This window comes from Antennarius striatus, chromosome 22 (genome assembly GCF_040054535.1).
Source record: "Antennarius striatus isolate MH-2024 chromosome 22, ASM4005453v1, whole genome shotgun sequence".
Lineage (NCBI taxonomy): Eukaryota > Metazoa > Chordata > Actinopteri > Lophiiformes > Antennariidae > Antennarius > Antennarius striatus.
This window is the reverse complement of record NC_090797.1, coordinates 11,209,725-11,232,415: the sequence shown is the minus strand read 5'-3', so window position 1 is coordinate 11,232,415 and position 22,691 is coordinate 11,209,725. Positions and strand designations below refer to the sequence as shown.

Sequence of the window (22,691 nt, the reverse complement as noted above, 5' to 3'; positions counted from 1 at the left end):
GCGCCAGATCTGATTTTCTTCTTGTCCGCAGTGTAGACTAATCTGTGAGTATTATATCCACGTAATTTGTGATTTTGGATAGAATAGAAATAACATATCTATCGTGTCCATCATGTTTGACATGTGACATAGTTTCGGTGCTTTGGCGAGCAGCCTTCACACCGTGGTTAATGTAATGTTAGCTCTACTACGTTGAGTCCCAATTCAAACCAAAACTACCGGTAATATGTTTGCTAAGTTAACTTTAAATTGTTGACTGGTAATCTAACAAACTTGGTCTTACAGGATTTAGTCAATATATTATTGTGACACTACGTATGTAAAAAGTGAGATATAATGCAGTACCGTCTGAATGTAATACTTGGTTCTCAATATAGATAGATACTTTAATAATCCCGGAGGAAATTGCATAGAGGAAACTGCAGCCTGCTCGCGCATGCGCAGAAGAAGGATTGAATAATCAGATCAAGGCACATGGTTTAAACATGACAAAATAAAGAGGTGATAAACAAATATTACACTGTATTGCAACTTTATTTCCATGTGTGCATCCAAATAGGTATTTCCTGCATTGCACATTTTCATTTATGCATCTATGTTGTTGTAGGTCACTATGTCATCTGAATCCAACAATTCTAAAATGGAAAGTAAGTGACTTTCAGTTTACAGCATGTAAACGCGCAGCTTTATGATCCTTCGAGACGATAGCTGATTTAAATATTTTCTCCAGGTGAGGATGAACTGGACATTTTGATGGCACTGCTAAATGACAGCAACCCTGTTGGAGAAGGGCCGAACAGTACAGCGCACGAAGATGACTTAGATGGCCTGTTTGATGCTGACAATGATGAAGAGGAAGTGTACAAAGATGGTATTGAGGAGGAAGTGCAAGGGATGGCAGCAAAGGACGCAGTGTCAGGTCTCTTTGGAGATGTGGATGATATTGAAGATGAAGTGAGAGATTCAAGTAGAAATCAAGGTGGAGGCAAAGAATCTACAAGCCGAGACATGTCAAGGGAGGATTTACAAGGTTTGTGCTGTGCAGCTTCTGTAACATCCAGTTGATGAACCTTATTTACTTCTGGAAAGTTTGGTTTACCAGAAGATATTAATGTCCTTCCTTAGAGGAGCTGAGGCGCACACAGGAGCAGATGAAGGAGCTGCAGGAGCAACTGGCAAGAAGTCAGAAAGTTTCCATTTCATCTTCAACTCCAGTCACAACAACAGAGATCTCCAGGAGTCCCAAATCTACCACCACCAAACAGACCCAGGCCAAGCCAACCGCTTCTTCAGAAAGCACCAAGACCCAGATAGGTAAGAATTTTGTTGTTCACCTCAGCAGTGATTGAGATGTTCAGATATTTGTCCACCACCCAGAAAGTACAAAATGGATTGATAAAGACAGAAACAAATGCACTTGAATGCAAAAAAAAGTTTATTCTGATTGTTTTTTCTCAGTAACATCTCTTTCGACTTCAGTCAGAGGAGGAATTGGGAAGCTCCAGGAGTCTTCTGACTTTTTTCATCAGCTCAACACTGCTGACTCATTCAAGCGTAAACCCAGGGTAGCTCACCATCCCAAACCCGGAACATCAGGTAGAAGTCATCATTTTACAATCATTTAAAAAAAAAAAGAATTTGGTAGTCATGATTTGACTAAATGGTCTTGTTTTCTTCCACAGAAGACAGAGAGCCATTGTTGGAGATAAAAATTGGCAGTTCCTTCCAGCCAGTAGAGAGCACTGGCACCAGTCCTCTGTTTCCAACTCCATCCTTCCAGAGCCAAAATCCACGGTCTGCATCTGGAGTGGAGGTGGAACCCTCTTCTCTTCCCATGATTCCTAAAGATGTTGCTATTGAGAAATACTCTGGACTGCGGATCAGGTAAGGGCAATAAAGTGATAAAAATGCTGTCATTTCACAAAAAACAATCAGCCTTGATTTTGAGTATATTCACGCAGACAGACCTTTGCTTTCCTGTGCAGGTTGTCTCAGACTAAATCTTTTTTCATTACAGAAAACCGCGTGTTTCTTCCAGCGAAATGGACCGTAAGATGGCTGACCGCCGTCTAATCCGCCTCTCTCTGGTGCCAGAGCGTTTAGCTCGGGAGAAACTGAATGAAAGTGACTGGGTGACTTTTGCTGTACTTGTCAACAAAACCACCCCACAAAGCAAGAGCAGTGTGAGTCCCATGTTGAGACATCCTTCCTATACTTCAGCTCGCAGACATTAAAATCAAACCTGTCTCAATTTTTTTTTATTTTTGTATTTCAGGAAATTTTTCTTTTTTTTTTTAACTTGCTATTATTTGGATTTTGTTATATTTACTAACAGTCACAGACTTTCCACAACAGACAGCTTCAACCGTTGATTAATGGGAAATAAAATCTAAAAGGTCAAGTGCACCCTAAAATAATAAATAATAATAATAAAAATACATACTAATGATTTCTTATCCCATGGTATATAATATTGTAAAGAGGAGTAAAGGAGCAGATTGATGTCTTTCATCATGTAAATTACAACTTAATAAAAAATAAAACAAAACTTCCTTGGTTTAGAAAATAAAGTTAAAACCTGTTAATGTTTCATGATAAATAATAAACAGAAGCCTAGTTTTTGTGCTTTTTATGACATTTTCAACTGAGAACTTTTTCTCTGTAGGGTCAAACTTTCAGCATCTGGAAACTGAATGACCTCCATAACCTGGAAGTGTTTGTGTCTCTGCTGCTGTTTGGTGAAGTCCATAAGGAACACTGGAAGACAAAGCCGGGCACTGTCATCGGCCTCCTCAACCCAAACCCCATGAAGCAGAAAGATGGATATGAGGGCGTGAGTAGATGTCAGACGTTGTATTAAATGTTGGAACAATTTTTTAGTCAAACTAATATTAAATATTAAGATATTATTATTTTGTGTGTTACTTGACAAGATCAATATTTAACTTTAATTGTTACTTGACAAGATCGACGTTTTATTAAAATATGAAATGCCGTGATGAAAATAACACATTCTGATTATTACATCATTAAACGCCTGTGATGAACGTGTGCAGGTGAGCCTGACGGTGGACCACCCACAGAAGGTGTTGCTGATGGGTGAAGCTCAGGACTACAGTACCTGTAAGGCCATGAAGAAGAACGGAGAGCCGTGTTCTCAGATCGTCAACATGGTGGATCCATTTCTTGCAGTTTGTTTCCCAAATACATGAACGGGTCTTGAAGCTCTTCATGGTTTTATAAGCTGTTTCTCTCTGTGTTTGTTCACAGTATGAGTGTCAGTACTGTCAGTATCATGTCAAAGCCCAGTATAAGAAGATGAGCTCAAAGAGAGCTGAGCTGCAGTCGTCATTTTCTGGAAAAGCTCCTAGCAAGATGAAGGGGAAAGGTGGCAGCCTGAGAGAGCGCCTGTGTCAGGAAGGCTTTTACTACGGCGGTGTGTCTTCTCCTGCTTGCGCCGCCTCGTTGTGAGTGTTTACTATCTGCTATACTACATGCAATACTTCATTCCTTTGCAGTCTTTCCCTACGGATTTTTATTCACTGCAAATGATGGCAGAAGCCGAGGCCTTACACTTGTCCAAGTTAGATTCCGTTATTTCCATTAACGGGTGTTTGTGTTGCAGAACGGCATCCAAGCCGAGCAAACCCACCCAGAAGACTCTTGACAAGCTGTTTGTGAAAGGCTCAGAGAAGCACGTCATTCAGGCCAAGAGGCTGGGTGAGGACTGATGATCTAACATAAACTCAAACCTCCAAACCGCAGAAAATCCACATTGATGAATTTGATAAACTGGGCTTCTACCACAGAATACTTGTTATATTTCCTGGTCTGTTTGAAATTCACTCCAGCAAAAAATGCTTTTTCAGTTATTCAGTAAGACGTCGTCCCACAAAACATCTTTACTGTAATTTAATTATTAGTTGTCTTTGAAATATATTTGAATGTTTTTGTGTAACTAGCTAACTAAAGATAGTGTGTGTGTGTGTGTGTGTGTGTGTGTGTGTGTGTGTGTGTGTGTGTGTGTGTGTGTGTGTGTGTGTGTATATATATATATATATATTACATATACAGACAAGTTGATAATGTGCTCAAATACTGAATGTTGGATTGTAAAGATAGCGCAGGTAATTAGTGATTTTTTTCCCCGTGTTTGTTTTTCCCTGTCTAGCCATGCAGTCCAATGAAGTTTCAGGTTGTTCAAATGAATTTAAGAGCCTGATGTCAATGCCGACGCCTGGAGCACTGCAGCTGAAGAAGCACTTAAAGCAGGAAAGCCAATCAGGTACAGGGCAAACATAAAACATTTATTCACATTTAAAATAGTGTTCATTAAAGTGCTGTGAAATCAGACTCCAGGCAAAGAAGTGTAAAGATTTCCAAACCAGTCTGATCTCCAAGACCAGAAGAGATGTTTACACTATATGTCACCACTAGGGGTCACGCTTGGCTCTGCACTGTCAATCCCAGCTAAAGTACTGCAATCTGATATATTTTCGTATACTGTATGGCAACATTCAGTCAGTGTGTCCCTCTAAAGTTTACCATCACAATGAGGAATAAAATAATCATTTTTAGTTCTGCCTGAAGCAGTTAGATTTTAAGTTTGAATCTCAAAACTTGCATGTAAGTGTGTGTTCCAGAAACGTTCACTTGGCCATTTCACAATAAAGGTTTGTCCTCTGAAATACTAGAGGATTTTTAATTTGAAACTCATGAGGAAATGTTGAGTTTATAGCGAACAGATCATTTTGCACCATAATGTGCATTTGTACGAGTCGATTAGGGATGCCATGTGCAGAAGTCATTGTGTCTCTGACTGTCCTCAGCCCCTGGTGCTCCAATCCGGTCCATCTCAGCTTCAGACCTTCTGAAGCAACAGAAACAGAAGCAGAAGGAGTTTCTGCAGAACCGCAGGCGGAGAGCAGAGGAGATCCAAAAGAAGGCGCTGCAGAGCTCAGCAGGTGTCAGACCTGGGTTGTCATCCTCACAGAACCACGATTGTCTGACGTTCCCAAAAGCAGCATCTGAGGTCCCCGCAGCCACCCGAAGCCCCGCGGGACCCCATGCTCCCACCCTGGGCAGAGGCTTCTCTGAAGGAGAGGACATACTCTTCTTTGAGAGCAGCCCACCAACAGCTCCAACCCCCAGTGCTCTCAGTTTATCAGCTGCTAAACTGGCCGCTCTGAAGAAGCTGAAAACTAAAGGGGTGGGCCTTGAAAAGGAAGACCCCAACACTGTGAAGAGGAAGAGGAGTAACATCGCAGAGATCAAGGCACGGGTGGAAAAGAGTCTCACCTTACCCCTGGGTACACACACACAAGCACACACATCGGTTTAGAAGTCATCAATAAATTGTGTGCTTGATTTGTATTTTGTTTTATTTTATCACAAAATTCCGTAACTAGATATTACCTAAAAAATATTCTGTTAAAAGTGTAAAGAGCGGATTGTGAATGATTGAATCATAACCAACTTAGGTTATATTTCGTCCTTGAATTACCAGATGAATCATCCACTAATGAGGAAGAGGAACCGGCCCAGAAGAAGAGACGAGAGGAGCTCCTCTACCTCGAGTCAGAGGAGTTTCAAAAAATCCTCTATGCCAAATCTCGCCACGGGGCTGTGCTCCAGGCGGTACGACAAGTTGAACTTCACTAAGCTAAGGACATGAGGAGGGTACCTGCTGTAGGGTTAATCCTATTTCTGATTAAATGTTCTTTGCCAGGCCGAGTACCAACTACAGGAGCGCTACTTCAACGCTCTTGTGAAGAAGGAGCAGCTGGAGGAGAAGATGAGGGGCATCAGAGAGATGAAGTGTCGCGCTGTAACCTGCAGAAAGGTAGCACTTAGATTCCAATCAAGTCTGTTTTCAGGTCTGTGCTATTCCACTGAGGGACTTGGTTTTTACGTTAACAGCAGACGTGTATTGTGTCCCCTTGACTGTCTCCGTTAGCAGTAAGAAAAATGATTTGTTTTTCCCATGATCCTTTTGGTTCCAGTGTAGTTACACCTATTTCAAGCCGGCTGACCGTTGTGTCGAGCAGAATCATGATCTCCGGTGGCATGACGCCGTCAAACGATTCTTCAAATGTCGCTGTGGACAGAGAGCCATTGCTCTGGACAGACTGCCCAACAAACACTGCAGGTGAGACTGAATGTTTCTGTTTTCTGTCTCTTCCACTTCCTCTCAGTCACTTTGTCTTCTCATTCAAGTAACTCATGCTGTTTTTACCATTTCAGTAACTGTGGCCTGTTTAAATGGGAGCGTGACGGGATGCTGAAGGTAAAAACGTTTCATCATTTAAAAAGAAAATTGCTTTTTTAAGAAAACAGACCTCTTGTTTTTAAAAAAAATGTTTTTCTTTTTTCTTTTTTAGGAGAAAGCAGGACCACAGATTGGTGGGGAGCTTCTGATGCCTCGAGGAGAGGAACACGGCAAGTTCCTCAACAGCATGAAGTGACATCATCAGGCTGGTTTCTATGGAAACATGGTTTTTACATTAGTGCTAAATATATGTTAATGTTTTTCTTACTGATGATTATGATGAATGTCAGATATGAGAAGCTGATTAAAGGAATCATTTGCAACATTTCATGTTGAATGTCTGTTTCTCCTCGACTGATCATGAAAAGATGGGGCGGCAGTAGCTCTGTCCACTGAGGCTGGGGACTGGAGGGTGGCCGGTTCAACACACACATGGATCACAAGGATTGAGTTTAGCAAATAGTACAATATAAAAACTAATGATTTTGAATGATTTTACTAATAACATGTGTGAAAATAGCAAAAAAACAAAGCAGTTGCAGAATAATTTTCCTAAAGGATAGATAAAATATGTTTCTAACAGCAGAACTGCAAAGTTTAGAATCACAGCACTCATTTAAAAGTGTGATGAAAGTAAAACGTGGTTTTCTTACCAATGCTCCTTTTTCAGTCATTTTCATCAAAATCATTTTAATTAAAATTTAAAGATATAGACTGTTATAAAAATGAATGTGTATCGTGATTGTTGATATTCCAATTATCGACAATCTAGGGAACTACGGTTGGGTTACTTCCTGCTGCGCTGGTCGGTGCCTGTTTATTTAGAGTAGGGGTGAGTCACAGTCGAGACATGCTGGAGAGCGCTGAGGACATGTTGAGGAGTCATGACTAAAGAAGCATTTTCATACTTCACTGCTTGTTGAAAGGTAATCTGAAAACCGACTGAAGAATAAAGATGTGTCCACCAGCACACGATGACTGGTGAAATGTCTCTGAACTCCATGAACTGCTGTCAGAAAAGCAAGACCATCCACCCAGACCAGGGCAGGAAAGGTCTTGAGTGTGTGTGTGAAGCTGTGTCTTGCAGCTGCAGCGTGCCTTGTACATCATTTTGTGGGTTTAATTTCTCCTCATCCAATTTTAAATGTTTTTTCCATCTCTTTTCCTCTCCTTTGCCCAGTTCGTGTTCAGTGTTTCCATTCTGGAATGTGGAATTCATTTTAACTTGATGACTTCTGCAGCTCAACTCACCTAACCTTTTCTTTTTCTACTCTCCGCCACCCTCCCTTTAAATACTCTAAATACCAGACACTATGACCGTAAGTAAAAACACATCAGTCTGGGAATTTAAAAAATGTATTTCTTTTACATATACTATAAATTTTTTTTATGAAAGTCTATTGCTTTACAAAAAATGAGAAAACAAAGCAATTACAAAATATTTGATTTATGTATGTTCATGCAAGGAGACAAAGACAAGCATGTTAAATGTATGCCTCTGTTTATTATGATAAAATTTTGCTTACAATACAAAGACCACCGTTCAAATACAGCTCAAAGTGTAGGCACATTTTGTACAAATGTAAATTCTTGTAGATTACCGTCGGGAATATTATGGGAATAAATTTAACACTGGTTATCAGTGGGTCAGGACTCAACATGGCAGCATTAGCACCGCTCCAATGAGAAGGCTTGCCTCCCAGTAGAGCAGTCTCAGTGTGACCTGAAGTAGCGTGGATAGAGGCCATCGTAGTGAAACTCTCTCAGCTGCTCATTGATCTCCCTTGATTTTTCATTTTGCTCTGTGGATTCAAAAATAAGAGCATTAAACAGATTGACTGTAATCAGTACTTTTACAATAAAGGAGGCAGGCAGTCGATGTCTATGATGTGTACTCAGTCACTTTACGTACAGATTTAGACAACAGATTTAAAAAAATGAACAAACTGCTGTCTATTTAAATAATTAAAAATTCAGATGGCAATATGGATGGAAGTTTCTCCTTCTTATGCAGTTTGCTATATAAGTTTACTTTGACATAAGAACATGCACAAGGTTCATTATATTTGAGATAATATCTTCATTGTCCTCTATCAGTTGACACCAAGATATTCTACAAGGATGGACCTTTTTCAATTTTGCAGTGGATTTGAATAAAGTAGCAGATTATTGAAGATCTTTCTTTTTTTTTGTAACAATGCTGAATGAAACCGTTTGACCTTTTTCATCAACTGAATAAACAGGTTTGCAGATTGTCCTGAAACAGGGTGAAATGCTAGGGGATGTACAAAGAAAAAAATCCTCAAATATAGGAGAGAATCACGATAAAAGTGCAGTTTTTAAATTTTTTTTTTTAACAAAATGTTATTCTCGGTCTACTTTAGACGGAGTGCTGCACCAGGACTTACCATCATCCACTTCTTCTAGATAATTCTCATGCTCGGTCCTCTGCTCCTCATTGTACTCCCTCCTCCGTTCATATCCAGCAAGCCTGACCCTCTGCTCGGCTGTGGGGAGAGGAAGGGAAAGGAGAGCCGATGAGTTTAGACCTACTCATGCAATAACAATAGCTGCAGCAGATGAAGCCACAACTCTTCGCCTTCCTCCTTAAGGGGCCCTGTGAGTCGGATTAAGTCGTGTCTGGTCAGGAGGTTTCAGGCTGGACCAGCTGAACTCCCTCATTCTCCCTTTCCAAACCTGTATCTTAACATATTGTGAATTTTAGTGTCCCGTTCGAGGCTCCTGTACAAACATAGCAGTGCAACATCAAAAAAAATATTTCTATGATTACACACAGATGGTGATCATCTGATTTTCTCAATGCCAAAATGTTATTATTATAGTCATGTTAGCACACAAACATTACTTATTCAATTTAAATGAAATTAAACTGGGCGGCACGGTGGCGCAGTGGGTAGCGCTGTCGCCGTTTTCTTTCTCAAGAATGCAGGCCTGGTCGTGCCACGCAGACGCCCATCTGTTCCGATTAAAAGGTGAAACAATCTACATCCTGTCTGCAGGCCAGCTAGGGGCACACATGGGCATCTCTAATAGTTTCCATCAGTAATTTAGAAATAGAAAAAGAGATTCTTCAGTAAAAGCATGAAAATTACTGTTACCAACAATTTGACAAATATGCATTTCAGGAGAATAACTCGAGGTGTGTTGGTGTATCTGACAGGATGCTGGCAGTGGAAAAATGAGCTTATTGTTACCAGAGTAAAAGTCTCCTCCATGCTACCCTGTGACTCCTTCTGCTGCTCGCAGTTTGTGTGTGTGAGATTCAGGAGATTCTCTGACTGCAGAGAACAACACCTGCTTCACTTTCCATTACTCTCTTCCTCTTTTCTTTCGCTCTTTAACTTCATACTTACAGTCCAACTAGAAATCAGCAAATAAAACCAAGTAGCTTAACCTTGGAGCTCAGCAGTGTATCGGAGAGAGCGGCGACTGCGTGGTTTAAAGAAGTTGGAGGCTTCGGAATCAGGTATGAACACCCGCTGAGCTGCAGGTCCTAGAGGTCAAAAGGTCAAAGTCATACATGGAGGATATGTGGATTGCAGTTATGTGACACGGTGAGCAGGGGGAGGCTTCACCTCTATGGCTGTCTGCAGTTGAATCGTCCTGCAGGGCTGCACTGTGCACCACGCCAGAAACTACAGAATGAAGAAAATGAGAAAATCAGAAACTTTAAATCCATTTCAACTGACCTATACTGTTTAGATCTCTTTCTCTTTGCTCAGCGTTTAAACCATAACACAAAGTCACTGAAAGCTCAGCATCACAAATAACGCCACACCAATAGTATCATGGTGAAAACTTTAATCATATATATGACATAAGAAACTATTGATTAAACTGATTTTTAAAGCTTCATAGGACAAGTGAGCTGCCATTATCAGAATAAGGATAACTGGATTTTATAAATGAACTCTGACAGATTCAAATTTGTAATAATGACACATTTAAGAAAACACTACCAGCTTTAACGTTTCTATTTTAATTAAAAGAAAAGTTGACGTCTCACATCAGTGCATTCAAACTAAGACTATTCTTCTGATCTCCAGTATATATGAATAATTGTCGATGCCCTTAACATCAAGGTACTTACTGGTGAGGATGAGGAAGGTGGTGAGAAAAGAGAGGACAACAAGTTTAGTCCAGGACATTTTGAAAGACAACAACAAACCAGGTGGACTGAACTGAAGTGAACTGAGAGGAAGAGAAGGGAGGAAGGCTGGAGAAAAAGGGGTGAGTAGGAGGAGAAGGATTAGAAGAAAGACTCTGAGAGGGGAGGGGATTTTTTTTATTGCTCAAGGTAGAAGATGAAGAAGAAAACATGAAGGAGGGGAATGAGTGATGAATTTAAAAGAAGATAGGAATCAGTATCAGATGGAAGTCCTCTAATGAAAATATTTCTGCATCACAGGAACGCAAAATTATGTTATCTATCATATTATATTTTATACATTGATGCACCCTATAACTGTATATTTCATTATCATTATCATTACTAACAAACACACAATTTTTTAAAATGAATTTAACATTTTTATATACATTTTGATATTCAACTGTAATTCCAGACATAATTCTGCTCTGAATATCCTTTGAACACGTTTTATAAAGCATTTACTGAAAGGGAATCTTTCTGTGCGACACGCAGCTAACAATGACTGAGATAAAGACAAAGACTGTCTCTGGTAGAGATGTGCGGGGGGAAAAAAACCCTAAAATTTCTGTGTAGAAGAAAGAAATGTTCACCCTTTCATAGACTTATCAACAGGTTTACAGCCGTACTTCAAATGCTGCATGTCAAAAAGTAATAGCAACAATTCCTCTTCTTGTGCAATTTTTCCTGACCTTTTTTGAATTTAACTTAAAAACCAACATTTAGTGAATTTGCACAGAGTTCCAAACTTATATAAAGGTTTAACTTTGTCATGCCACAGAGGTAAAACTCTTTAACAGACTCTTTAACTGCCTGTACTGAGCTGTGCTTAAATAAAGGGGCGCAAAATTACTGGCAATGGTTTGTCATGAGTACTGCCGTCTGTTGGGAATCTCAAAATGTGTTTCAATTTCCTTTGGAAGAAGCTGAGCAGAGGCAACTGATAGTTTCTCACAGAACCCTATTAAACCCGTGTGTGTGTGTGTGTGTGTGTGTGTGTGTCTGTGTGTGTGTGTGTGTGTCAGAATGTTTGAATTTATGGGGCTCACAGATCATAGCTGAAACTGCACAGATTCAAGAATCAGATTCCTTCAAAAGCATCGTCAAACTTTACAGATCTGCATCCTGAAGGAAAGGAACCCACCAGTGAAACATCATTTTTATCTTAATGGTGCATTCTGTGGTTTCCATGGTGATGGAGGTGCATGTAACCTATTGGTAAACTGAGCATTTTAAGTGTATGGCACTGACAGAAAACATCTGGTTGAGTGTGTCAGTCTAGTTGGGTGAGATGTCGCGTTAATAACATGTTTTAAATAAAGCACACACACTATGACGAACACACTGGCAGCAGGTTCTTTCAGTGGAATATCCACCACCAGAAGAGTCCCGGACCTGTCGGGTGTGCATCTTCTGAAAAATGCCCTTCCAAATACATTCCTCATTTCCGTATACTGTATATACAAATTTTACTTCCATCATAGAAAAATCTGTTTGCCGTCGCAGAGCTAAAACCTAGCATCTGTGATGAATCACCTATGATAAGACTGATTATTGATTATTAGATTAGGGTTTACTTTGGGTGAAAGCAGCAGGTGGGCCTTGGTAGAAATACGCTTTTGGTTACACATTCACTGAAAGTTTCCCGGATACTTCAACTACTGTACTGTACGTAAAACAAAATGTCCTTCTTTTCTTCTGAATCCTACAATCAGACATTCATTTATCTGTTGGATCCAAACACACACTTATAGGATGGTGTTTTCCTGACCTGATGTACACTAAGAGCTAAATGCTAAACCTTGAGCACTAGTGTTGCAGCGCTTAAATCACACCGAATGACTTGACACTACAGACACAACAAAGTCTCATTACAGCAGCAGAATTTTATTATTCCCGTTATTCAAATATATTACAAATTAAGTTTCTTAGAAACAGTTCAGGAAATAAACATAAAGATCCCAACATCAGACACAGGAAGACGTTGCTGGAGGTCTAAGGCAGCGTGAGGTAAGTCAAGGCTTCTGTGAGCGACATTAATGCACATTTATTTCCGTCTGCCTCGCTCCACCTCTCTGTAGTTATTGCTTTCTCCTTCTCTTTCCTCTGTGTTATCAACCTTTTCATCACAGTTTCATTAAAACAGCTTCATAGACATTTCAGGATGCGTTCACACCAGCCTTGAGGTGACTTCGAGGTACAGTGTGTGTGTGAGCGACGTTGACTTCTGACTGGGTTCTACGGTATCCGTTATTTCAGACATTTAATGCTGTTTGTTAAAATCAATCAATCAAATTTACTTTTACTTATATCGCGCTTAATCACATCAAAAGACATTTCAAAGCGCTTTAATAGACAGAAAAACCCACATCTAGTCTAGAAGACGGACGGCGTTTAACATCCTCTTAATTATCCTCCAGCACGTTACAGTTAGTACAAGCGCTCAATCGAATGAGATCAGAAACATAATCTATAAACTACATCTTCCCCATTCCAAAGGAACCCATATTTCATGATTAGAAAGGAATTAACTGAATAATTTCTGACTAATTCACCGACAATTCAAAGGAAACCTGTGTTCCTCTAATCAGTAGCTGGTCGTTCTTCTGCAGCAGCTGGTTTACAGAGAAGTCCTCTCTCCTTGAACCAGACGGCCTCGAAAAGCCCAGCTATCCTGTGAGAGACAGGCATCGGCGCATCAGTGAGGAAAGACAGGTGGTTCACTAATGCAAGAACAATAAAATATTTTGACCATGATGCAATGCACCGAGAAATGTGTATCAGTTATGTGACGCCAAAAGATAACACATGCCGGTACTTGGTGTTGTGTTTCTACTGTAACGGCTTCCAACAGAGCAGGAGTCGTCCAACATTTAAATTATTGTCCTCTTTGGGAGCATAAAAATCATTTTGAAATTATTTAAATTTGACTGGTCTGAGTCTCTTATTTCTGACATCAGCGTTGTTTTATTCAAAGAAAAATCTGATTTGTCTGTGAGTTTCAAACAAAGCCAATGAAAATCCTCAAATGTTATGACAGAGGATGTTTTCAACCCTTCTGAACTGACCATACACAACAGTTACTGTTACTACCCCCACATTATCAAGTCCCCATGAATTCTTATCACCTCGTTCATCACGCCTTCGAGTTACAGAGGATGTCAGAAAAAAAATTAAAACGGCCTGACCTTTAAGTCGAAGTCGCCCGTCATGTTGAGCTTCCTCGACGCGATCTCCAGCACCTCCTTCTCGATGTTTTCTTGTGTGGTTCCCTTCACATTGATGTAGAAGCAGTCAGAGCTGGCATAGTGGCAAGAGATGGCCTGGAAACACACACACACACACACACACACACGATTATATTCACATCTTTCTCCACATCTTACAAATATCACCTTAAGGATACAATTAAACACCAGGTGGATTATGGGTAGTGTAGTACCTTGCGGAAACCCTGCGTCTGGTTCATGCCGGATCCATGAATCAGCAGCGGATGGAAGAAAACAGTGTCACCCTTCTCCATCTCCAGATGCACCCTGGGGTGCTGCTGGTTGTAGTCACGAACTCCGTGGTACATCTTGTTTACACCGCCCTAAGAACCCACAACACAGTGTTTGTGTGTGTGTGTGTGTGTGTGTGTGTGTGTGTGTGTGTCCAGGTGAAAATGTACTTCCTTGATCTTGATGCACGAGTGTGTGTTCGTACCTCCCACTCGGGGTAGTCGTGTTCCCGCAGGGTGCCGGTGTGTGATCCCGGCAGGACAACCAGACAGCCGTTCTGCCTGTTCACTCTCTCCATGGCCGTCCAGGCGCAGACGATCCTGTCCGCCGGGCGAAACGGGAAGTAATGCAGATCCTGGTGCATCGGGTGGCGAGACGTCTTTTTACCTGAACCAACAGACAACGTGTCTCGTAAGTTCTGAAAGTGGTTTAAAATAGAATAAACGGAAACTCATATATGACATCTCATGACGGTTTGTGAGTTTCGCTGATCCTTATTGTGAAATAACTTTAAATTTATTACTTATTCAAGTTACAAATATTACAAATATGTTTGTTTCTCTGTTTTAACATAGATTCTTTTAATTTTTCAGGTTATTAAACCCACAGTAGTCCATCAATCAAGGATCAAACTATCAAAGTCTATAAAGAACTAGAACCAAGGCAGTCACAAACTGCAACATCCCAAAACATGGCAAACACAATCCTGAAGTCTGCTTTCCCCTGAATTCCAAATTTTACTCTGACCTCCTTGCATAGGTCAAAGATCAAAGCTAGTGCTCTGACCTACTGGCGTTGATCAAAGCACTAACGCCAAAGTACTAGCTTTGATCAAAACCAGCAGGCTCAATGACAGTTTCTTTCACCAGGCGTATAGGGTACACTTGACAATAAAGCTGACTTTGATTTTGACTTTGGCCCCCCCAGGCCTTGAGTTTGACACAGGTGATTTAGAGAGAGAAATAATCTAGACTTCTATATTTAAATGTGAGGATTGAAACACGTGTTTTTTTTTAAACTAAAGACTCGAGCTGGTTTCTCCTCTGATTAAACGTCTTCCACCATCTAGCTGCTCCAGACCTGCATCAGGAGGCTTGTTGATCAGCATGGTGTGCATGGCCATGATGTTTGGTCCAGTGAAGCACTCCACATACTTCAGAATCTGACAGAGAAACACACATGTGGGTCAAATCTGTGGACTTTTGACAGCTATCGCCACATACAGATGATGACAAACTTCAAATTTCAGATCTCCTGGAGGAGGTTCTACCTGCGGTAAGGTGCAGTACCGGAACAATTCAGGATCTTCTTGAAAGTCTTGGATTTTAGTGACTGCTTTCTGATCTGGTACAAACTCAGACTTAGCGATCGCCACATCCCTCATAGCTACCAGACCAAGAGGCTTCACATGCTGTCGACAGACCTTTTCAAACTCGTTCCTGGAGAAAGAACGGAGATTAGAGTAAATCATCACATTAAATTATATTTAAAAGGGTTAGACCTCCTCTGCTCAGTTTCAAACACGGATGTTTATCTGTTGGTGTGCTGGTAGAAAGGTCTTATTGTCTTTACGCTTCTCAGAGTCTCTGATGCTCACCTGAACCTGTTGATGTCTTGTTCAGACACCAGATTCTTGATGAGAATGAATCCATTTTTCTCATAGGAGATTCGCTGTTCTGGGGTCAGCAGGTCATTATCCAGAGTGTATCTACCAATGAGAGTGAGAGCACACAAAAATGTGACGATACAGTATGTGTTTTATTAGTAAATCAATCGTTTGGAAAGCGAGGTAAGGTTTCCTGAAACTTTATGTAACAAAGGGCTGCAATGTCACACGAGACGTGTCCTGAAAACAGGGCTTGTCTGTGGACGTCTGGTGAATCCCTGAACCCGAATGCAGCCCCGGCTGAAGGGGCGCTGGTGAAACTGTGCCAGAGGTGAGCGACAGACAAGTTCTACTAATGTTTAACAAGAAGACGCTGCTGAACGCAGGCAGGAAAATGTCCAGACCTCAGGCTCAGGGGGAGACTGGAAGAGAGGGATGGAGCCAATGTTGGTGCAGCTCTCTGAGGAGGATGTCAAGGAGGCTGAGGAGACGTGTGTGGAGACAGCTAACAGAAGAACAACCAGACCCCCTCCAAATGAAAAACAACAACCAACGCAGTTGGAGTGCAACATCCCGCGACACCCCTGAATTCAATTCAAATTTTACCCTGACCTACTTGCATAGGTCAAAGATCAAAGCTAGTGCTCTGACCTACTTTCATATATCAAAGGAGTAGGTTTGATCAATGGTTGTGAATGGTTACAAACATGACAATAATAACAAAATAACAAAATTCTCCTCTGTAGAGCATCCCTTCGATCGAATAAGTTAAAGCATAAACAGATAAATGATAATAGTAACTTAACTGTGACGTCAACACCCTGTGTAACTCAACTATAACTAGTCGGTGGACGGTCCTGTCACCCCGCAGGCCGGAGCTCCACCACCGGAGCCGCGGGTACCGGGAGGCGAGGCCGCCGACACACCGACCGGCAGAACGGAGACAGCAACACTGAAAGGATACGATCACATCGGGCGACCGATCGAGATGATTGATCAGTAGTTTGAGTCTCTCCGCAGCCCGAGTCATGTCGCTGGAGGGACGGAAGCCGCAGTGCTCCGGTAAACACCGACTGTTCTGTAAAGAGAGGCTGAACGGGGCGAAGGGCAGACCGATCACCGGTGATCAAATCGGTATCATCTGAGGATGACTAATGTCTTCCTGTATCGGGTCATAAACGTTACAGAATGTGCTCCTAAAGGATTCTCCGGGTTGACGGTACTTGAAGGACAGCTTCAACTGCAGCGGGAGATACTCGATGCCCTTTCTAGAACCGCTGTTTGCCTTGATTTTCATGACAGAGTGGCTCCTCCTTAATTTTGTGGATCTTTGCGTTAGCTCCATACTGCCACCGTGTGGCCAACCTGAGTAAGAGCGTTCAAATGCTAAAACCAAGATGGTAGACAACCGACAACCTATTGGAAATGATACTGAAAACAACACAACTCCAAAATAACATTAGTATCAGCACACAATATAGAACACGCAACATCAAAAAACGTCCAAGGAGCAATATCTTAAAATTTAAAAAAAATAATTCAACCATCCTTCATATACAAAGAGAAAATTAAAATTAGTCATCTGTGCACTGCATTGGAAGTTGTATTATATTTTATTATTATACTTTAAAGTATTTTTGTCCTGCAATTTTTATGATTTATATAATTCGACTGCGGCCAACTTTTGAAACCAAATAAGGAAGAGGAACTTGCTTTGTTGCCAGCAATACTGTCAACATCACAGTCACATGTAGGTTAGGTAATGCAGTGATCCACAAGGCTTCTTCCTCTGCTGGTTAGACCCAAACAGGCAGCCAGAGATGAATAAAAAGGAAATTAAGATCAAAATCCACCTGCCATTTTATGTAAGGCTGTAAAGCGCAAAGGAGGAGTAGATGACAAAAATCAGTGTGTTGCAATATAGTCCCGCAGACGCAAAAACAAGCAATTAAAAATAAAAGAATAAACAGAAAAGACACCATTAAAATAAAAAGTGCAAATGTTAAAAGGAAAAGACAATACCCCATATTCGTTGTCATTAATTATAAAGGGTTGCATAATGTTCACTGCAGTGGACACATATGTATCTTCCTAAAAATGATCATTAAAAAAAACAAACACCGAAACTCAAGTGACTTTTTATGTCCTCAGAATTAAAATAAAAACGTGAAAATATAAATCAATATCATGCAACGATGAATGCTTGAAAAGGTTAACATGTAGGTTTTGAATTTAAATTCACTAATGTGACACTCCAGCATTAGAGATACAGGCGTCTCTTGTTATTTTTAATTATCAGGTACAAAGTACAGCACCGGTGGTTATGGGTGCTGCAGCTTTTAACCGGCAGGCGGCGCTATAAAACAAAATACGTATCTTCGTTCAACTAAATTAAGGACTTATTTCTTTCCATCTTCCATTAGGATGGCAGCTCTTATCGATAGTCTTCATTTTAAATGACACGCAAGGAAAGTTTAAAACGTAGTTATGTCTTATTAAACATTTTACATGCAGGTAACAAATCCGATTCCAGAATTTCAAGCCTCGAAAGTTAAGGTATGTGTAATGTAACTGTTATTACAAGTCAATTTCTGTTGAAATTAATTCACCTTCATTACTGACGTGAAATCTTTTATTTTGAAAGTAACCATTAAAAACAATCATTGGTCACGTAGAGGGATTTTATATTGAAGTGGTACCGGAAGTCGAGTGTACACGCGTGATGGCAGCTAGCTTGACTCCCTCCCGTCTCCTGTGTCGACAGCAGATCCTCCTCCAGCTTCATAAAACTGCTTTCGCCACATAAACGACATTTTTTTGGGGGGGTTCGGTCTGCAGCCGTCGGTCCTCACAGCCCCCACATCTTGCCTGTGTGATTCGGGGGGGGGGGAGGGAGAGAGAGAGATCTGTTCTCTGTCGGAACGTGTGGAACCGAAGCCGAACACAGAGGGAGCTGCTTCAGTGGGCGGATAAAGCAGAGGAGGGCATCCGGGCCTGGCTGCTCCGGAGAGGCGGCTGAGACGACGGGATTCACCGTTAGCAGGTAAAGGTGCTCCGCTGTCCTCTGTCCGATAATGGACTCAGGAGCTCTACATTCATTCCGGGCGCTTTGGGCGAAACGTCAACACAGAAGGAACGGGTGACGAATAAACCAGCGGCATTTCACATTTTACAGCCACCTTCCGTTTTTATCCCATTTAAATTGAACTGCTATGTTCAACCCTCGCATATATTTCAAACATAAAATCTATTTTATTTTATTTTTTTACTATTTTAGATGTGAATATTTGGTTTGTTTACTTAACGTGCGCATCGGGAGCCCCGCTGGGAATTACCGACGGTGTTACTGAATACCAGGAGAATCACTGACAACCTGCTGGAGGGTATTTTAAATGTCAACATATATCATTATTATCAAATTATTATCATGTCATCTTTTGTGTGAATTCTGAGCAATAAGTTACAAAAAAAAAAAAAAAGAAATTTCAGAAACCTACTGTAAAACCAAGTCACTGCCTGGGGTCAGTGTCTGTTTGGAATGTCCACTGACAGGTCAGGGGTTTTTTTTTCCTGATGCTTGATGGAATCAGTCTGATTCTGGACACGCTGTGGGTTTTCATCTTGGAGCATCTAATTCTTCCTCCTCCAGACGTTCCGCTGATCCATACAGACTGAAAATGTCATATTTTGTTGATTGGCTCCACAAAGCAGCTTCATCTAGATGTGTCGGGTGCTGCTGTGAGGAGGGCTTCTCTTCTGCTTTTCTGTGGGACGTTATCAGGAGATGTAATATAATACCCTCATCATTTCATCACTCTATGGATCAATTACAGATGACATCTGCTAATATATATAATAATTTATCTGTGATGTCTTTTTAGACTCTGTCCTTTAACATATTGTCTTGGATTTACTTCCGGCATCCTACATCTAGATCAACTAGCAGGATGTGTGTGTTGGTGTGTATTGACTCACATCCAGGTCCGGGCAGCTGGGTATGAGAGCGATACCACCACCCCACCCCAGAGGATGCAGTAATTACCCCCACCCCCCTACCCCAGCAGCCTGTGGACCATATAGCTTGTATTGATCCGTCTCTGCTTTATGTCGCACATAGCAGGACATGAGACCGTGTGCCACGAAGACCCGTTCATGCAGCATAGCTGACTGCACTTATGATCAGCCTCCAAAATACTGTTGCTATTGACAACCAGTTCAGCAACCTTCTATTTCTCTCCCTCTCTCCCGTTTATGTAACACAGCGTGTGATGTTTTATTGATCAGAGAGGAGTTTGTGTTCAGATTTCATCTCTTGGTGTTTGTGTCTCTTCCAGTGTGGCTAAATCATTTAGCGTTTTTCCTGCGTGTGTCTTTATTTTCTATGTGTGTGTGCCTTTACAAGTGTGTGTTTGAATGTGTTGCAGTCAATGCAACACACACACACAGATAGAGGAAAGGGAAAGAGATGTAATCTAAGACTTTGTTGCTAGTGATAATTGTGTAATATTTTTCTTACATGACAGACATGAGGTCCTGTCATCTTTGGTAGAATTAAATTATTTTATAAAGATTTATAGAACGTTTTTGCTGAAATGTGCCAAGTTTGCTTTTTTTGTGGCTGATTTCAAGTAAGGGACACATTGGATGATATTCACCCTGACATTGTTTAATCATTAAGATATAGACGACACAAATCACACACACCAAGTGTGTGTGGATGTTTAGCCTGTGTGTGTTGGGCTATCTGAGCTTGTCTTCCCTCTCTCCTCTTTGTTGGTCTGTGCAGCGTGTGTTTTTTCATCTGAGGAAGTGCACAAAACACAAGAAGTAGTTGAATACAACTAAATCTTGAGGCAGACTTGCCAACAGTCCCCGGGGCTGATGGGAAATGTCTTCCTGTCACCGCTCTGCCACAGACTGGGCACCGCGCTGGTGAAGTAGTAATTATTGGGTTTTTTTGGGGTCTGCCTGGGGCTTCAGAATGACAATTAATGTGGGCTGGGTGCAGCCAGAACATGTATGTGTATGTATGAACACACGCACGCACACACACACACACACACACACACACGCACATGCACACGCACACGCACACGCACACGCACACGCACACGCACACGCACACACACACACACACTGTGGAGGAAAGTTATGTGAGCCATTCAAGGAATGTGGAATAGTGCAAGTTCATTGTCTCTCTCTCTCTCTCTCTCTGTCCCCCACAAAATCAAGCACACACACACACACACACACACACACACACACACACACACACACACACACACACACACACACACACACACACACACACACACACACACACACACACACACACACACACACACACTATATTTTTTCCTTGTTCATAGTCTGACCAATTGTACCCTGAGTAAACCATCATGCTTATACTTCGCTTTGTGTGTGTGTGTGTGTGTGTGTGTGTGTGTGTGTGTGTGTGTGTGTGTGTGTGTGTGTGTGTGTGTGTGTGTGTGTGTGTGTGTGTGTGTGTGTGTGCGCTTGCGCATGTGTGTAAAGGGTCGAGTTGGGTGACTGGGATTGGCTCATAATCTGGAGATTAACTAGTGGCATTGTCCGAGTGGCACCAGGCAGGAATTTTACACACACACGTACACACACACGTACACACACACATGCATGAAACCAGAGGGCTGTCAAGAGAAATTGCACCAATCAGATGTAGATCTGAGCGGGTCGCTGCTCCTCAGTTGTTGGATCTGTTAAAAAAAATAATTCTTCCAAAGCGACTCACCTGCTCCGGATGTCGTCATGAGATTCACAGAAGTTTATTCTGATGATCCTGTTTATATAACAGATAAATCACATCAATTCTTCTAACTCTCACTGACATGTAATAAAAACAAACCATAATAGCCGTTGCGTCACTTTCCCTCATGTGGTCACCACTCACGAGTGGTGTCCTTTGACATACAGATGCTGAAATATTCATCATCATCTCACACAGACGCATTGTGAGGGGGTCTGAATGCAGCGATAGGGTTTCACTCTGCTTCTCCCTCGCCCTCAACAATTATTCTGCAGTAAACCTGAAACTCAACTGTCTTTTTGAAGACACAATCCAAGGCTACATCGACGTTGTGATGGAAATATTTTCACTGCTAATACAAATAAGTGCAACGTTGACTTTCAATGAATACAGTATTTTCCGCACTATAAGGCGCACCTAAAAGCCGTTAATTTTCTCAAAAACTGACCGTGCGCCTTATAATCCAGTGCGCCTTATATATGAAAACAGTTTTAGAATTGGACATTCATTGAAGTTGCGCCTTATAATCAGATGCACCAGTACGCATTATATAAGAAAAAGTTTTAAAATAAGTCATTCATTGAATGTGCGCCTTATAGTCCAGTGCGCCTTATAGTCCAGTGCGCCTTATAGTCCAGTGCGCCTTATAGTCCAGTGCGCCTTATAGTGCAGAAAATGCTGTACTCAAAATAAATTGGCTACTGACTTGTGTTTGGAATCTATCAGATGAAAATATTTTTACCAGTGTGGCATATTTTTATGATCGATTCACAATAAAAAATAACATACAGATCACAAGATCAAACTGTGTAGTGTATTGATATCTAATGATGCTGATGCTTTACGGCTCAGCAGCTTTCAAAAGTGATCACCTGAAAACAGCGAGGAGCTCAGACATTTATGTCGGTTATCAACAGCGACAGTTTTCACTCTCAGTACGATAAAGTTATTGCTTGATAAATAATGTGTGTTTGTTTGAAAATGACTGCTTCGCATTGTGTTTTGAATTAAAAACAGTTTCAGGATCTCAAATTCAGACTTGCTTGAGGCTTTTAAAGTAGATTTTATGTACACATAGACAAATGGTGGGATGTTTGTGCCAAGTCCTGCCAGCTGTACGTTCTGCTGCTCAGTACATCCCATCCTACACAACGCTCACCACCTGCCTGCTGCTGTAAGACAATTTCTGCACCATCTTTCATATCATTACAGGGAAATGATTCTACCTCCCATTAAGATTGATGTATTTTACCCACCTTACAGCCAAAATCTGTTTTTAGAATTTAATCGACTCTCTTTGGATTTGGACGGGTGAGCTCTGGCATTTGGAGACGGTAATCTTGTTCCGATTGCTCCCTCTT

At 41.3% G+C, this 22,691-nt stretch overlaps 4 protein-coding genes across 6 annotated transcripts in view; 2 read left to right on the top strand and 2 right to left on the bottom strand.

Annotated features, from left to right (window-relative positions):
• Positions 1 to 6,586, top strand: mcm10 (minichromosome maintenance 10 replication initiation factor). 3 transcript variants are annotated; one of them, XM_068307214.1, is made up of 18 exons: positions 1 to 44; positions 608 to 647; positions 731 to 1,030; positions 1,126 to 1,314; positions 1,459 to 1,596; positions 1,683 to 1,884; positions 2,018 to 2,183; positions 2,666 to 2,833; positions 3,057 to 3,173; positions 3,271 to 3,467; positions 3,626 to 3,720; positions 4,172 to 4,285; positions 4,830 to 5,309; positions 5,507 to 5,637; positions 5,729 to 5,842; positions 6,003 to 6,148; positions 6,244 to 6,286; positions 6,381 to 6,586. In XM_068307214.1, the coding sequence occupies exons 2-18, from the start codon at positions 614 to 616 to the stop codon at positions 6,462 to 6,464; spliced, it is 2,718 nt and encodes a 905-aa protein (XP_068163315.1). In that variant the 5' UTR covers positions 1 to 44; positions 608 to 613; the 3' UTR covers positions 6,465 to 6,586. The 3 variants fall into 3 exon arrangements, with proteins under 3 accessions (XP_068163315.1, XP_068163316.1, XP_068163314.1); XM_068307215.1 differs by lacking the exon at positions 1 to 44 and adding an exon at positions 373 to 501 and having other exon boundaries at positions 1,480 to 1,596; XM_068307213.1 differs by lacking the exon at positions 1 to 44 and adding an exon at positions 373 to 501.
• Positions 6,587 to 7,752: 1,166 nt separating this feature from the next.
• ucmaa (upper zone of growth plate and cartilage matrix associated a) lies at positions 7,753 to 10,536 on the bottom strand. Its single transcript, XM_068307176.1, has 5 exons — positions 10,380 to 10,536; positions 9,865 to 9,924; positions 9,684 to 9,782; positions 8,677 to 8,775; positions 7,753 to 8,070 (listed from the first exon to the last, which is right to left on the bottom strand). Exons 1-5 carry the CDS (start codon positions 10,435 to 10,437, stop codon positions 7,982 to 7,984), a joined length of 405 nt encoding a protein of 134 aa, XP_068163277.1. The 5' UTR covers positions 10,438 to 10,536; the 3' UTR covers positions 7,753 to 7,981.
• A 1,774-nt stretch (positions 10,537 to 12,310) lies between these two features.
• Positions 12,311 to 16,837, bottom strand: phyh (phytanoyl-CoA 2-hydroxylase). The gene is made up of 9 exons (XM_068306843.1): positions 16,510 to 16,837; positions 15,950 to 16,005; positions 15,537 to 15,647; positions 15,210 to 15,378; positions 15,020 to 15,101; positions 14,145 to 14,326; positions 13,882 to 14,031; positions 13,628 to 13,762; positions 12,311 to 13,113 (listed from the first exon to the last, which is right to left on the bottom strand). Exons 1-9 carry the CDS (start codon positions 16,573 to 16,575, stop codon positions 13,060 to 13,062), a joined length of 1,005 nt encoding a protein of 334 aa, XP_068162944.1. The 5' UTR covers positions 16,576 to 16,837; the 3' UTR covers positions 12,311 to 13,059.
• Positions 16,838 to 18,436: 1,599 nt separating this feature from the next.
• Positions 18,437 to 22,691, top strand: part of cdk17 (cyclin dependent kinase 17) — a 28,745-nt gene continuing 24,490 nt past the window's right edge. The window contains exon 1 of the mRNA XM_068307338.1: positions 18,437 to 18,588. The gene's annotated coding sequence lies outside the window, so the exon portion shown is untranslated. The remainder of the gene's footprint in view (positions 18,589 to 22,691) is intronic.